The 16,802-nt window shown below is 39.0% G+C and overlaps 1 protein-coding gene across 3 annotated transcripts in view; it reads right to left on the reverse strand.

The window, feature by feature from the left end:
• The window catches only part of TPD52L1 (TPD52 like 1), a 51,196-nt gene that overhangs the window by 23,585 nt on the left and 10,809 nt on the right, over positions 1-16,802 (reverse strand). For all 3 annotated transcript variants that reach the window (XM_061378429.1, XM_061378430.1, XM_061378431.1), the window contains exons 2-3: positions 10,620-10,735; positions 4,310-4,458 (exon numbers count right to left, since the gene is read on the reverse strand). In XM_061378429.1, coding sequence (XP_061234413.1) covers positions 4,310-4,458; positions 10,620-10,735 — 265 coding nt within the window. The remainder of the gene's footprint in view (positions 1-4,309; positions 4,459-10,619; positions 10,736-16,802) is intronic.

Raw genomic sequence — 16,802 nt, forward strand, 5'->3', positions numbered from 1 at the left:
AATGCAACAGGCAAGGGGCACTAATTGAACTCAGGAAATATTTAAACAAAAGAAAAAGGTTTTTCACATTAAGGGTAACTAAACACTGGAATGTGTTGCCCAGATTGGCTCTAGAGTCTTCATTCTTGGAGATGTTAAAAATCTGACTGGACATAGTTCTGAGCACCCTGCTTTAGCTGACCCTGCTTTGAAAGTTGGACTAGACAATCTGCTGACAATGCTGTCAACCTCAGCGATACTGTGACACTGTATAAAACTAGGTCAACCTTTATAGAAGCCATCTTCATACCTTAATGCACTACACAGTGAAAATCTGAAGTACAGAAAGCTAGAAAGAGCACCACCAATCAAGCAGCATTAACTACATAAACATACTGCATTCAGGTTGCATAAAACCTTTCCTTTGTTGCAAAATGTTAATTAGAAAAGCTCAATTATGGTCTTTGTAAATATCCCTGTAAAGACATTTTTTACGATTTCTTAAACTAAAATAAATAACCTTGAAATCCACCACCATTACCCCGCTTCCAGCATCTAAATAAGAATGAATTATCTGTGTTTAAAGTACAAATAAAAAAACCTGCTTTGCCAGAAGCTATCTGAATATCCACCCACCTCTGTTCACTGGAAACCTGATCTTTAAAAAGGTGTGTGTGGGAAGTCATTCCAGTTGAATGCCTTACCACCATGAAAGCAAATTAAACTTAAGGCAATCGTTTGCTCTCTAGTTACTGATATCTTCTATAGTAGAACGCCTGTCTTCCCTAACGCAGAGATTATACTGAAAATCAGTGCACTGAAGAATAGCAGAGTAAATGAACAAGGAGTGTGAAAAATGCATCATGATTCTGGTCACCATCATAAATGAATAACTTCCATACAAGGCTGAAAAATGCAAACAACATTACAGGTTTTATTTAGAGAAAAACAAAACTGATAAAAAAGTTGATTTGATACATTAGAAGCTCCACACTACATTTGCAACAGTAATGTCTTACTGCAGGTAGTTAAATTGCTTAAAGCATGAATTAATAACAAGGAAACGGTCTCTGTACAGAACTTTAGGTTGAGCCTGGCAGAATCTTCCATTTATGGAGAACATCAGTCCACTACCTTCCAGTTCTAGCTTTCCTCACTACAAAAACTGTTATCTTTTTTTTCCTTTTTAATAATAGGGATTCTTCAATGACAATCACGTACATGTTAATCCTGCTCAGACTAACTCCTAAACTACCTGTGGCCACCATTTAAAATGAAGAGTTTCATAGTCAGAATCTCAAGTTTAAATTTAATCATTCCAGGTGGCATCCATCCCATTAGTCAGGTTATGAGTCTTAACTAGCTGTTCAAACACACCTTACTGTTCCTGAGAAAAGTTCAGCCCTCTGCCTCTAAGTCCACTTTAACCCTAAGAAAGTGCCCCTAAATGGAGAGCTTAAAAATAGTTTTAACAATAAGAGGACAAAAATTTGGTGCTTACTTGTTCTCTGTGGCTTTGAAAAGTTCCCCATTAAAGGAAAGTGGGTTTAACTTCCAGGAAAGCACAGCAGCTACAAACCACAGAAGAATGCATGAAAGCAAAATCTGCCTCCCTAGAAACAGGTCTTTCTAAAATTTAAAACCACTAATTGTGGATTTAGAATCCTAAAGTACAGGCATGTAAATATTTTGAACTTTTATTTTTTAAAACTGGCTTTTCCTCCTTACTAAATCAGAGAGTCTTGGTGAGTAATGCTATTCCATTTCTATTTTGGTGCAGCAACAATGAATCACCTCTATTACTTAACACATCCATTCTGAAGAATGCTGGATTACCATGATATGTACTGGCATCAGTGTACCGGCACAAGCATCAGCCAGAATTATACAGCAACTGGATCATGGACATCAGGGTTTTCAAGGGCGCAAATGGACTTCTGCTGATCGGTTCCATGTAACTACTTGTGGATGTTCACTGCCTAATGGCTTCTTAGTTTTGAAACCTGTCTTTAAATAAAAAGTAGCAACTACCTTTCTGATAATATCTCCTAAGTCTCTCTGTCCTTGTGGAAAATGTCAACATTGTGAAGGTAAAACAAAAAGCTGTCTTGGAATTTGCTACCAAATTTCAAGTAAAAATAAAAGCTTTTCTGTCAAAATTTTGTTAGTGACTCCTAAGTAAGTAGTTCAGGTGTCTATTCTAAGGCTCAGTCTGTCTGGACTGTCCTCTCCTAGCACATGCCAGACATCCTCACTGAGCCAGAATGGATGATACTGTTAATGGCATGTCATGAGAAATAAGACACAGCTGAGAAACTGTCCAGAAATTAGAGACAGGAGACATACAAACTACATTTCTTAATAAGGGGTTCATGCTCTATTGGACTTCCCATTAAAAGACAAAGAATGATAATTTTCATGGGAAAAAAAAAAAAAGTACATTTTTACTTATTTTTTCCAAGTCTCTGTCAGGACCTGGAGTGCACCAAGAGGCACTGCAAACTCTCCCCCTCTCCCCCCACTCCCATGGGTTTGGCTGCCTAGGCTCAGGGTCAGCTCTGACACAGCTCAACTGCGTGACTTTGGGCAAGACTGTGGTGACAGCGCTGAGCAAGAAAGAGGCATGAGAAGCCTTGTTAGGCATACCTCCACTTGCAAGCTACACTAAAGCTTAAGCTGCATTTAAGTCCTTGGTCCTTGTTCAGGTTATGTTACCACTGTACTTGTATCTGGACAGATACCTCACTGATCTTGACTCACATATTGGACTTCCTGGCTTGACTTCAACCTGGCTCATCAATACAGACTTATCTGGAGATCTGAACTCCTGGCTTGACCTTGTTTACTGTCACTGGACCTGCTCTTCTCCCTTTGTTCAGGTACTGTGGGATTGCTTCTTCATAGATGATGCCACTGCCCTGACTGCCTTGCTGTCAAATCCCAGCTCAGCTCTGCTGTACAGCAGCTCACTCTTGTTTCACCCTAAGTTTCAAATTCAGCTGTCAATTGAAAAGAAAAGGAATTATTAATACTCTCATAACTTTTCAGACAGTACTTGATGATAAGCGGGTGGTTCTTTCTCCCAATGTTGCTATTAATTCAGCCCAAATAGTTTTAGAGGAACATGACAAGTTCATATGTGTAAGCATAAAACCCAGTATGAAGCTAAGACAAGCCCCTCAGTAATTATTATTGCCTTCCTAGAGCTTTGGAATTTGTAGTTTTATTTGCCACCTCTCTTGGTGACACTATCAGATACAGAGCAACGAGTAACACTACCTATCCTGGGTTTGACCATTAATTTACTTTTTTTTTTTTTGTGGCAGATTTGGGATAGGTCTTACCACTATGTCCATATGTGTATTTTTAACTCCTTCCTTATGTGAGACAAAAGGCTTGCACCAGCAGTTCTTGGCAGCAAGCTGCAGCCTAAATAACCTCCCTCCTCTGCTTCCTCATCCAAGAACTCGTTCATTTTTATAAGGCACCTTTCTTGAAGGCAGCAACTGACTTGGACTAGACTTCCACAGGACAATTGGTCTGGTTAAAAAAAAAAAAAAAAAATTTTTTTTTAAATTCAAGTTAAAATCACTGCAATGACAGCAGCGGAGTTAACAGTTCTTCCTATTTACGCGTTATCTTTTACCTTGGGAACTCAAAGCTGCATTTCATCGAAAACGTGTGAACTAGTTACACATTCTGCACAGTGCTAAACCAAGGCTGTGAAAGACTTCCAGAACTTGCCTAAGAACACACTGCTGAAAAATAATAAAAACTCGAATACATAGAGCTTATGACAACCTCAAAGATGGTACAGTTACTCCAACACATCTTTTTGTTCCTTTTGGACAACGAAAAGCAGGAACTAAAGAGTTAAACATCAACTGATCCTGTCAGTATTCTTTATAACTCAGATTGTGGTACTATTTTTTTAAACAGTTGCTAATATTTTGGTTTAAATTTATTCTTCACATTGCCTCTCTTGGAAGTTGAAAAAATATAATACATCGAGATTTAAAAATTCTCTCACCCTTCAGGACTCTTAAGAATGTGTCATGGGACAGAAAGATAACCTTCTCAGGACCACAAGAGTTTTAGTCCCTGCTATTTTAGGAGAGTGAGGCACAACACAGTAGCAAAGCATACTGCTGCTGTGGAAGGCTTTTTTTCAGGTCTCCTTGCTCTGAGAAGCTTTACATGTTTGTCCCTGTGATCTGCTCATTCAGACAGGCATTTCAATCGCTAAACTTCATACCAGAGCTCATGAAGTCAACACCCCCAACACGGTATACAACATAAAAGGATGAACTTGTGTAAGGTATGTACTCACGCAGAAGTTGTCTGCACATCATGCCAGCTTTTGCTAAAGTTCTGTTTCAGCTCATTCATCAGACTTATGCCAAGCTTTTGCTTAATTTCAACCAGGTGCTTTTCTTTGGCTGCTAACACTTGCCGCAAAGTTGAAATTTCATCCTCTAGCTGAGAGAAACAAAGAGGGAGGAGAAAGGAAAAAGGTGTTAGCCTGTTCCAAAGGACTGATAAATACAAAAACTGTTAACAGATTAAATGAATCTCACATAAACTTGCATTTTCTGCAGGTGACTAGAGACACAGAGAGATTAAAGTGATTGTGGAGTTCACAAAGACATGTCCAGAACAGGGCTGAAAATACACTAAATTACTGTGTCAAACTGTGCCACCTATGTGCACCGTCATACACATGCACCTGGTAAGAGACAGATTTCTCCAGTAAAGGACTATTGAGCAACCTGACCAAGATTTGCCTTGGGGCATTAGTAGTCTCCAACACCAGTTTTTCATTCATTAGTAAAATGGGAACAGGCAGAACAAGAGAAGACTTGATAATTCAGTCAAATATCTTTCCTTGAATGCACAGGCTTTTAACTTCATATTTGCAGCTTTTCAGTCTTCCACTCATGTCATATGCATTTCTATATACATATTTTAAGTCCTACATATTTTGAAACAGTAACATAAAAATAAATAGCAGATGGATTGTTAACATGAGTGAACAGGTCCCGCTCAAAGCATAGAAGCATTCAGAATACAGCAGATTAGTCTTTTCAGAGCTCCTAGTTATTAACCAAACCATGCAAATTCAAGTTGCAAAGATGCCATTCAGCCCAAACAGAAGGATATAACTCTCCCAGCAGTAAATGTCACTTGAAACATTTAAATTAAGACAGTATTTTAGCAAGACAAGGATCAGAACACACTGAGAAGAAAGACCATAGAATCAGCCTGCTACTGGCTCAGGATTCTCCCCCTTGGGCAGCCCTCTAGTGAGCATGGGTAAGCCCTCATGGTGAGCATTCTTCATCCTGGAGCCTCACAAGCTGATTATACTAGCAGCACACAAAGGTACTGAAGGTAACAAGGGCAAGTGACAGCAGACCAGCTGCCTTTCACTTCAGGTTTAGAAATTCCCCTACCAACTGTGTTCCTTCCTCCATATGTTAACAGAATAACATATGGCAATGTATTTGGTTACCGTATGTTAAGCTCCCTGGAACCACAGTCTCCTGTGACTTAACTCCATAGGCTGCAGGGAATGAGGCAAGCACCAGCTGAATCAGTTGCTGACCTCCAGGGCTATATATAGGATGTCAACACTAGCATCATCTTTACACACTTAGGCCTTCTGCCTCTCTCTAAAACTGGCTGCAAGCTCGTTGTTCTTGGAAAGGTCTCACACTTGAATTCCCCACCTATCACCTTCTGTTTTGCCACTACCTGCTATCTAAATTATTAAAGCAGCTCAGGAATTAAGCAGCAACATTATTAACACAAAGCAAAATCATTACTTCAATGAAGTAGAAGGCATCAGTTTCACCAATGCCTGTGATGCCAACACTTCACCAGTAGAATCATAGAATAGTTAGGGTTGGAAAAGACCTTAAGATCATCTAGTTCCAACCCCCCTGCCATGGGCAGGAACACCTCACACTAAACCATGCCACCCAAGGCTCTGTCCAACCTGGCCTTGAACACCGCCAGGGGTGGAGCATTCACAACTTCCCTGGGCAACCCATTCCAGTGCCTCACCACCCTAACAGGAAAGAATTTCCTCCTTATAGCCAATCTAAACTTTCCCTGTTTAAGTTTTAACCCATTACCCCTTGTCCTGTCACTACAGTCCCTAATGAAGAGTCCCTCCCCAGCATCCCTATAGGCCCCCTCCAGATACTGGAAGGCTGCTATGAGGTCTCCACGCAGCCTTCTCTTCTCCAGGCTGAACAGCCCCAACTTTCTCAGCCTATCTTCATATGGGAGGTGCTCCAGTCCCCTGATCATTCTTGTGGCCCTCCTCTGGACTTGTTCCAACAGATCCATGTCCTTCTTATGTTGAGGACACCAGAACTGCACACAATACTGCGAGATCTCACAAGAGCAGAATAAAGGGGCAGGATCACCTCCTTTGACCTGCTGCTCACGCTCCTTTTGATGCAGCCCAGGATACGGTTGGCTTTCTGGGCTACGAGCACACACTGCCAGCTCATGTTGTTTCTCATCAACCAAGACCCCCAAGTCCTTCTCCACAGGGCTGCTCTGAATCTCTTCTCTATGTAGGATACATAACAATCCAAAATTGCTTTATTCCTTCTCCTGTCCTTTATGCTCTGTTATATTCCCAACCTGTAAATGAGAGGCAATGTGAATTTGTCTTCTGAGAGGATAGCTGCTTAAATGCTTACAGAAAGAAGAAATCACAGATGTCAGCATTCCTCAGGCAGCAGTTCAGAGCTCCCTTTAGCTGTTTCCCACCCACAGCAAACCCCTTTGTGCACAAGTCTGCCTGAGTAACACTGCTAAAGAACTTAAGGAACTAAGCCTAATAAATCAAAACAAAGGAATTAATTAATTAAAATAGAGGAATTAAGTTCATAAATTAACTTAAGGAATTAAGTTCCTTCCTTAACCAATACCAGTATCTTTACATGTACATAAACAATAATGCTTTCTATATGAGCTAGCACTAGGCTGATCATTAGGTACCTAGATATGTAAACATCTGATGGCTTCTATTAAAATTGCTTTCCAACTGTTCCATTGAATAGACACCTAAGGCTGTAAAGCCCTAAGCAAGCATTAACCATGTGCCCAATGGCATTAAGTATGAACATTTTTTACTGCATTAAAACCAATATATTATCTTTCTTCAGAGAGCAGTTTTGAAGTGCCACAATCCTCCTCAGGTCCCATGATTTTAAAATAGTGGTAGATACAAAGCCTCCCTCAAGTGCTCAGACATCAGTGATTGAAGACTGTGAGGTAGGTAAAAAGTATTAGGGCTCATAGCAGGATCTTGAAAAGCATTTAAGCAGGTTACAAACCTAACTCCTATGGAAGTCAGGCATCACCTGCCTAGGCATTTTTGAAAAGTACACTCTTACAAATGCAGAATCCATTATGAAACTAGGGCTTAAGCCAACAGAAATACAAGTTTCTACTCACATTTCCTTCTAAGTGCAACAGAATTGTAAGAATATAGATGAACCATATAGGAACAAAGTTCCCTTCTCTCTTTTTGTGGGCTTAAAGACACGGAGAAAGTTACAGCAATCATGAAGTCAATCCATGGGACCCTTACATTTTGATTAGCCATTATATTTAGTAAACTAGTGATTGCTATTGAACTGCTACCCTTTTCAAAATTGCCGAGTATTATATATCCACTAAAATGCATTAAATATTATGGAAATGTGTGCACCTTAATGTTTAAAAGGAAGTAGTTGTAAAAGCCTTTAAAAAGAAAGTAGTTGTAACTGTGAACAGAATAACATAGCACAAAAAATAACAGGCACTTCATCCCTGCACCAAATCATATAGCTCAAATTTTACACCTCCAGGCTGAGTACCTGTTGATTTGCAAGTTTTTCCTTGGGAGAACAGCACCCAAAGACATCAGGGACACTCATAAATAAAATCAGCCATAAGTTTGCAGAAAAAGCTACTCACATCTTTCCTCAAACTGGGAATAAATATGCAGTAGCACACACAGCTGGATTTAGAATATGTGTATCAGCTAGCAAGCTTGTACATCAAAACAGCTAGATAGCTGCTTTTGTGAAGGTATGGGAGGGGGAAGACAGCAAGGAGTATATGACTACTTTGATGGGAATAATGGAAGGACAACTGACAGCAGTGAGTGAGACAGCTCAAAACCTCAGCCCCCATAATGACTCAAGAGTCATTGTAACATGCTCCTCACACTGAGGAAGGAAGAGGGGGCTGGGGAAGAGGGATTCTGTTCTGCTAACAGGCTTCTGGCCTTATGTAAATTTTTTCGGCTACAATTTCCTGCTATTATTCTGAAGTGACCTCTTTCACTTCTATCAGTCATAATTCAAATGACCGATAGAAGTTTCTGTAGGAGTTACATTTTTTACCTGCACTGTAGAAATTCCAAGGATTGATTAAAGTCAGAGCCCTGCTGCATTAGCCAGACTACAAATACAAGAACAGAGTTAGCCCATACTCTGAAAAGCTTTCAATACAAAAGAGACTATGACTCTTGGAAGAGGAGGAAGAGAAAAAAGGCAGAGAATATAAACAGCAGACACACAATAGAGATGAAGCATGCATTTTCTGTTTAAATACATGCACAACAGGTGTTCATGACACCTCGCCATTATATCAGCTATTAAATAATTGCAGTATTAAGGAAGATTTGAACCTTTCAGAACAGTAACAAAGGTGCTTGTTCCTACAGGCTCAACCAGGTATTACCAAACACATAAGGGCATGGAAGAAAACAAAACTACCAGCAGTGGAGGAGACTTGAAAGTAAGGACTGATAGTTTTTCAAAAGGAAACATTAGCCAATTCCCACAGAGATTTCCTTCTGAAGGAATCAAGGCCTGACATGTTTTTTACAGTATTTTCTAAAAATCATAAGCCCTCTTTCAGTTTAGACTTTGCTCTTTGTAACTTAAAGTTTTCCAAACCTTTCTTGCAATAATTATTCATTTTATTTTGGTTCTAAGCATAAGCTGTATTCCAGAAAACTGCTGACAGCAATTCACAAAATAACTTCTAGGTCAGACAAAATCATAATATTTGAAAGACAATCTCTCACTTGTGTGTTGGTACATGAATTAAAGCATTTCTAACATAAGCCACTGAGAATTCTCTGCTCCCACAGGAATCATCAAGCAGAACAGTTGCCCAGAAACTGTTGAGTTTAATTCTCTTCAGAGAGGCATACCATTCTCAGATGGTTGCAGGAAGATTTTTCCCCTTCCTTGTTTCCATCTGCCTCTTAAGCTCCTTTCACCAGAAAAGAGAATCACAGAACGGCTGAGGTTGGAAGGGACCTGTGGAGGTCATCTGGTCCAAGCCCTCGGCGCAAGCAGGGACGCCTACAGCCAATTGTTCAGGACTATGTCCAGATGGCTTTTGAGTATCTCCAAGGATGGCAATTCCACAGCCTCCCTGGGTGACCTGTGCCAGTGCTCAGCCACACTCACAGTATTTCCTGATGTTCAGAGGGAACCTCCAGTGCTTCAGTGTGCCCACTGCCTCTGTTCTGATGAACACCCACTGATGAACATCCCAACTCCTATGTGATGAGCTGAAGATGTGAAGTTCCAGCTACCTTCTTATTACTTACAGATGTGACAGGATCAGCAAAGAAGTAAAAATTAACTAGCAACTTAGAAACACAAGGCTTGATAAAACATTAAAAAAAACCAATCTTCTGGTTTCTGTTTAAGAGAAAATCCTAAATCAACTCCATAGGTAAATGACTTGAAAGTCATTAAGAATGTGACTTCTTAAGAGTATTTAATATTACAATTTAATATTAAGTTAAATATTTCTGTTACATTCATTATTTCAATTTAGACAAAATCAACTCCTCATTCATACAGATGCGATTTGTTATTTGTCTCATATGTAAAATAAATACTCACTTTTCCCCATTCTCTCATTACCCACTTTTAAATTTCACTTGTTTCTGCAGTATTCAGCAGCAGTAACTAGAACTGAATCCACCCTCCCACTGTAGACCAAATCTAGACAATCTCTTTAATCTTTGTAATAAAAAGACCACATGGTTCACACCTTTTTCCTCCCATCTCTTTATTATTAAGAATTATTTTTAAACCTCTTTATGGTGTCATGACATCAAGTTCTTTAATTAAGCAAACAACAAATGCAAAAAAAAAATATAACCCTCTCCAAACATGACAGTGCCAAAGGAAACAAAAATGTGATGTGCTCATCACCATTAGTCTCATCTGTAACCATCTCCAGCTTTTTCTCTGAGCACCACACAAAGAATCTTTTCCAGGTTTCACAACCACGGTAGCAACAGTATTACAGATCTAGTAAGAACAACACATTTCATTCTTTATAAAGGAAGGTTTACAAATGAAAGACACATCTTGAATACAAAGGTAAGGTATATTTAACTTTCTCTCTACAATCATCAAGTAAAGATATTTAATCTTCAAAAAATATCTAAAGAAATCCATTGCTTCACATTATTGTAGCCTAAAATAATTTTACTAAAAAAGAAGATAATAACTTTATGATGTGTACTTCAGCCTACAATTAATAGCTTCCATTTTAATGATGCAAAAACAGTAACACTTACAGAAATTCAAATTCATTACCTTGGCTAGCTCAATCTTTAACTCTTCTTTTTCTTCTTCAGAAATCATAGTGGTGAAATCAACATCAGTGACCACATCATCATCTGCTTCATGTAAAGACTGGGTTTCCAACAGGCCTTAAAGCAAAGAGTTAAAAGGTCAGGACAGCCATTATCAATTATCTCAGCTATGATACTGACTGTCTCTAAAATCTAAGATTGATAGTATATTTACCCACAAGGAAAACGAAACAACGTTTTCCTGCTAAAGGTCATTTGGATTCTGCTCCTCTTTGTTTCTGAAAAGCTATTAGAAGTATCAGATGGTAATGTCTGCACGGAAGCAATTTAATATGTGAAAGTACCACACATTCCCAGAAAGCAACCAACTTGGACCCCAGTAGTCCCTGACAAAGCATTTCCTTGCTTCTAACAATACAGAAGTAAACAAAAAGAAAACAAACAAACAAAAAAAACCAACCAAAAAAAACAAACAAAAAATCTTTTTCTTTCAAAATAGGAAAAATAGGAAAGCTGGCTAATGTGGATCACTGATGTGAACAGTGGCAATAGTATATTGAGCAATACAGGAAGCAGATGAACGAGCAAAGTTTGCTTTAAAGGTACCTCTGATTGCAGCAATTTGAGAACATTACAGCTGTACACAGTTTGCAGAAGCAAATGCCATACCTACTGTCTGAATTTTCTAAATGTTAAGGATAAGCATACCTTTATCGCCTAATCTAAACTTGTAAAGGGTTAACATTTATACTGGATCTCCAGTTACTTTCTTCTTCTGCATGTTCAAGACAAGGATCAGTATACACGATAACCAAGATAAGCACATACATAAATGTTTGTGAGACCTGGGCCTGCGTGGTATAATATAGAGAAAACAAAATATATTCTATCTCCCAATCATTCAGTAAAGAGAAGAATGATGGCTGTGGTTCCAGCCATTAACAGCCTCTCATTCTTCATTGTCTGCAAAGAAAACAATGCAAAACATAAGGTAACAGAAAACATTCTCACTCCTTGGGGACTTCTTTTAAATTTCTCAATCTGTTTCTGTTCTGGGAGAAAATTCTGCTCCAGACTGCATCTGGAGCAGCACTTTTCCCCGTATTTCAGTTCTTTAGCAGGGTAATCTGCCATCTCAGCTGACTCCCGACATCTGTATACTGCTTAATACATAAGAGAACAATTCCCTTCCTAGGTCCACAGAGGCCTGTGTACTCTATTACATGGCACCTTAGAATTTAACCTTCTTAAGTTCTGGCAGTAGGGAATATAGGTTACAAGCAGCAAATCTGAAGTATTCAACAACTTGAAATTGAATATGTTGTATTTTCATATAGAAAGCGAAACTCTCTCCAGCTCTCTCTCATTTCTTCCACCTAGAGTCCCCCAGGGTACCTGGATTTCCTCCTATTTAACAGAACAGAGCTGATTTGATTCATACCATCAACTTCAGAGCACAAAGTGGTGAACTCAACCTTGTTAATTACAACCTCCCCTGAGTAGGAAGATAAAGAGCAGCAACACAGGTGCTGAACCCCTGCCTGGCATGGTATGCAATAATAGAACACCACCCTCAAGCACAAACCCTTTTAAAACATGAAAGCATACAGAAGTAGTTGATACCTTAGCTATTACCCAAAAGCAGCTTGCCAAGAAAACCTCAAGTGTTGAAGTACCAACAAAAGAAAAGCACATTTGTTCAGCACGAATACTCCCAAATCACCTTTATTAAGAATCCTCCATCTCTAAATACAACTGTTTGATATGTGTTTGAGGTTTAATAGTGTTGCTGTGGGAATCAGGCTAAACTTAGTCCCCATGGTCTTCAAAGCAGTCTCTTTTTTCATGGATGGAGGAACACCTCTTGGAAATACCAGGAAAAACTTCAGGGGCAACAGGGATAAGTCTGGAAACCCTTAAGGAAATTCTTGGGGTAGATGTGAGATGATTTAATCTTGGAGCAACCAATCTTTGAGCTAACAGAAAGGCAGATCTGTGCTCAAGGGACAGCATTAGTTTGGGATTGGCTAGGTAAGGAGGCCAGAATTGGTGGATAACAGTTTGAGATGGAAACCAGCTGAAATACCAAAGACAACTAACAATTAGACCCAGTGGTCAAGTTCAAACTTCAAGATTGAACTGAAATCACAATTCATTCCAAAACAGCACAAGCATATCAATCTTTGGCATGATCCTCTGCAACCCCATCCAGTGCCCGTCCTTTTCCCAATTCTTATCTCTGGCTTCTTGTCTAAGGCATCTAAAATATGACCTGATCCTTCAGTCGCCACTTTCTTGCTCAAGCCACTACCAGAATCTTCCCTAATGGTCACTGTCCCCCTGCAAAGACTTCACTTCAGCTACCTCGCAGTTTTCATCTGAACATCACCATACTGTGGGTCATGGTCTTCTGCCAGTATCAGTTCTGAAACTTCCTCACACAAGCACTACTATGATCAACCTACTCTCTCACTTTTCCCTTGCTGTTCTCCTCAGTCTCTGTCTTTCCTTTATGATCCTTTTTGTTTTTCCAGCCACATCTGGTAGCTCTCAGTCCAAGACTTCACCCTCTGCTGTCATTCTACTCTTCTGAAGACAGCTTCCCTTCTCACCACTCACAACTGACCAGTCAGTCAGTCCTGAGCCAGGTCTACCAGCATAGGTAACATGCTTCATTTCTCGTGCTAGGTCATCGAAACTTCTCAGTCTCGTTTCCCCACTTGAGCAAGAAAAACTCATATTTTTAATCTGTCCTAAATGTTTTTAATCTTCACCAGTGTCTGGGGCTACCTTCACAGACCACTTCTTTAACCTGTCTTCAGGTTAGGAAAGGAAGAAAAACAACCCTCTGAACACATTAGGAAGAAAACAGGCTTCCTCTGCCCTCAGCCAGATCTCAACTTTTTCCACCTATTGAGAACGTAAACATGAAACATTGTCCCTGTGATTTATGTCCTAGAGAATTTAGCATCCACAATTTCAAACAATTGCACAGCAAGGTACGCAGGCAAGGTTCACAAGACTTTGTAGTTCTTCGTTGGTTTAGGTTTTCTTTTTCTTAAATTTATGTCCCTGTCCCTATTTCCCCTCTAAATAACCACTGAGTTCGGTATTAGATTTCAAACAGAGTTAGAAGTCTCTTAAAGAAGTTTAATAAAACACTCAGTGGTAGAGAAGACTTAATGTGATTCCACAGACAGAGAGAATGCCAGATGAGGTCATCCTTGGATGAGATGCTAGAGAAACCAAATAGGAAGGAAGGGTCATTCATAAAATCTGTTCTACAACAAGAGAAAAAAAAAGCCCAAGTTTGTACTTCCAGATACCACAGCCTCCATTCCACCAAAGCACACCTTCTGTGAGGTTCCTACAGCACCTTACCCAGGAGGAGCTTGGCACCACCTCAGGAGAATAGTATTAACTTAATTCAAGGAAGTCAGGCAACCACAAGACACAAAACTATAACAAATAATGCTAACAACATTTAACTAAGACAACTTGTTAGTTCTGCAGTCTCCAAGGAGAACAGGAACCTGCAGCAAAATTCACACCAATATATTTAAGAATTGTAATGACTCTAGTAGCAAACCAGCTCCTACTGCCAGTAGCTGCTGACTCCAAAATATTTTCCCTCCTTCTACCCTGTGCAAGAAGCACAGCCTCCTCTTAACTGCCACTGTAAGGTCTTATCAACTAGGCAGCCCAGAAAACAGATCTTTCAGACACTGATTATAGACGTACCAGGTATGAAGCATAATAAAATACAAAAGCTCAGTGGGATTGGTGATATGTCTTGAATTAACCACACGAGTAACTCTAAAAATCAAGGAACAAGGTAGGATCCTATTTGGTGTGTTTAACGTAGCTACATATTTTGTTAAACACACATTTTGTTAATCTAACAGTTCATGAAAATGCACACAAGGATGAGTTGATTCAGCCAAATGGTTAGAGCTGAGTCCTAGAATCTAAGTATTTTTCTACACTATAGAGAGTGTATAGAGGCATCTAAAAATTTTAGGCATCTAAGAATTTTAAAGTTCTTCACCATGTATGTCCAATTCCAAAAATTATGTACTTCACTCAGAAAAAAAAAAAAAATCTGCACTTTAGCAATGCAGGCATTTGTCTGTGCACATATACAGACATCCAATTTACACATACAGTTCCTGCAGCTGAACACATAACATAGCTCTTATCGCTAGCTTCTCACTTTTTTCCTTTGGGGATAGAAGGAACTTAACTAGTTTTCAATTCACCTGGAATTAAATCTATCTACATGGTATATATCTATGGAGATAACTACTACAATAGATATCTACACATAGTCATAATATAACTACAGTTATGCAAATAATCTGTAACTTCTCACAGTAATTAAAATACAGAATGGCATTTTGATCAGATGACCAAGGCAAATCTTTCCTGCAGCACTGGAATATGATAGCTTCTACAGCAAACCTCAATTTACCTCCAGGCAATACCCATCTTTTTCTTTAAATGTGCACTCTTTTAAATAATAGTATTCAAATGATCATTAGCTGCTTATTAAAATAGGCTTGTTGGGAAGCTGCAAATCAGGCTAGGTATCATTTCAAGGTTGTTTTCCCAACAGCTTACTGAAAGTCTGGGGAAGCTGTAAAATCAATTTAAATATTTTTTTCTCCAAAATTACAGGATTGGGGAAGATATTTATTACTTCCTAACTCTCAAATAAGGCTCCTTCTGACAAAATACAGGAGCATAAAATTTCAAAGTGAAACATTTTCCAATAGCTAAATTAGTTTTCCCTATGAAGCCACAAGTATATGTCTGGTCAGAATCATTACTGTCAAATTACCAACCGTTTTATGTGCAGAGAACTGAAACAGTTCTACCTGCATGCTCATAAAAGTAGAGTTTGGGTCAGGGGTAGTATCAAAGAGAGAGAGGGAAAACAGCCTTTGGATGTTCAAGAGCTCTAGGACATAGTCTACCATCTCAGAATAAGTGGCCTCAGTTGTCCTGGAGCAGCTCATTATGGACTTTCCTAAGCCTTCCCATTCCAACCCTTAACCCCTGAAAAAAACAGACATTAATAAATCTATCCACATCTATGAGACAGATTGGCAGGTTTCCAAACAAAGGAACACTTATTTGAATATCTTGGATAAACATTCAGTTATAATGTGCTAATTATTTAAACAGTTTTAGTAAAGTCAAAAGAAATTAATCACACGTTGAGGATCTCTATATGTTATTTTTCCCCCAGAAGCCATTGACACAGATGCCAATCTATGTCTGCAAAGACAGACAATCTGCACACAAATAACTGGCAGAAAACAGACTGCACAGCTTGACCACTGCACTGAGAAGCCATACATATTGGTAAGGAACTTGATAATCATCCTAAAAGCAGAAGTGCAATGGATGAAAGTGAGAATAGCAGTCATGGTAAGCAAATATATAAATAAAATATATAATTTACTAAGAGTAGGTACCAAACTTCAATCCAAGCACTGGTCTTCCAAATAAAATAATTACCTGAATGTCCAGAAATGTAAGACAATCTCAGGCATTTTATCCAATAGCTAGCTCTCTTTCTATAAAATAATAATGCTGCCTGCCTGGGGAAGACAAGGTTGACATTGCTTTTTAAGCTGTAGCTATGGAAATTCAAAGCAATTGTTGTGAAATGTAACAGTTTAAAGACAGCAGCTGCTTCTTTCTATCACGTCAATACTGAAAGTAATGACAGTATTGTACCACTTACAGCGCTTTCTAATGATCATTATGCACAACTTTCCATGAGGTCAAGGGTAAGAAAAAGATGCCACAAGTGGAAGGGTTAGCATCTCTTTTTTCCTTTTTTAGGCAGAACAGAAACAGAAAAAAAGATGAAGTCACGATAGAATAATAGGCAATGAGAAAGTGGATGACACTGAGTCACAAAAGAGACTTGTTCTCTACAAATAAGGTACTCTAGAAACTGCAACAGACTGCATAAAACAAATGAAGGAATAAATCATATATAATCAGGCCAGAGAAAAAGCAGTGTAGGGGAAGATAAGAGCTATGACATGGAAATGCTGGCAGTCAGAGGTGGAAGTTGTCAGTCACATTTCTTAAACCCACCCTTTCATACTAAAAATACAAAAAGGTACGTTTTTCTAATCTCAGAATAGACAGGCACCTTGGGTCCCAT

This window comes from Neopsephotus bourkii, unplaced genomic scaffold (genome assembly GCF_033783945.1).
Source record: "Neopsephotus bourkii isolate Nb327-2 ecotype Australia unplaced genomic scaffold, CSIRO-AGI_Nbou_v1 NB_1765, whole genome shotgun sequence".
Classification (NCBI taxonomy): domain Eukaryota; kingdom Metazoa; phylum Chordata; class Aves; order Psittaciformes; family Psittacidae; genus Neopsephotus; species Neopsephotus bourkii.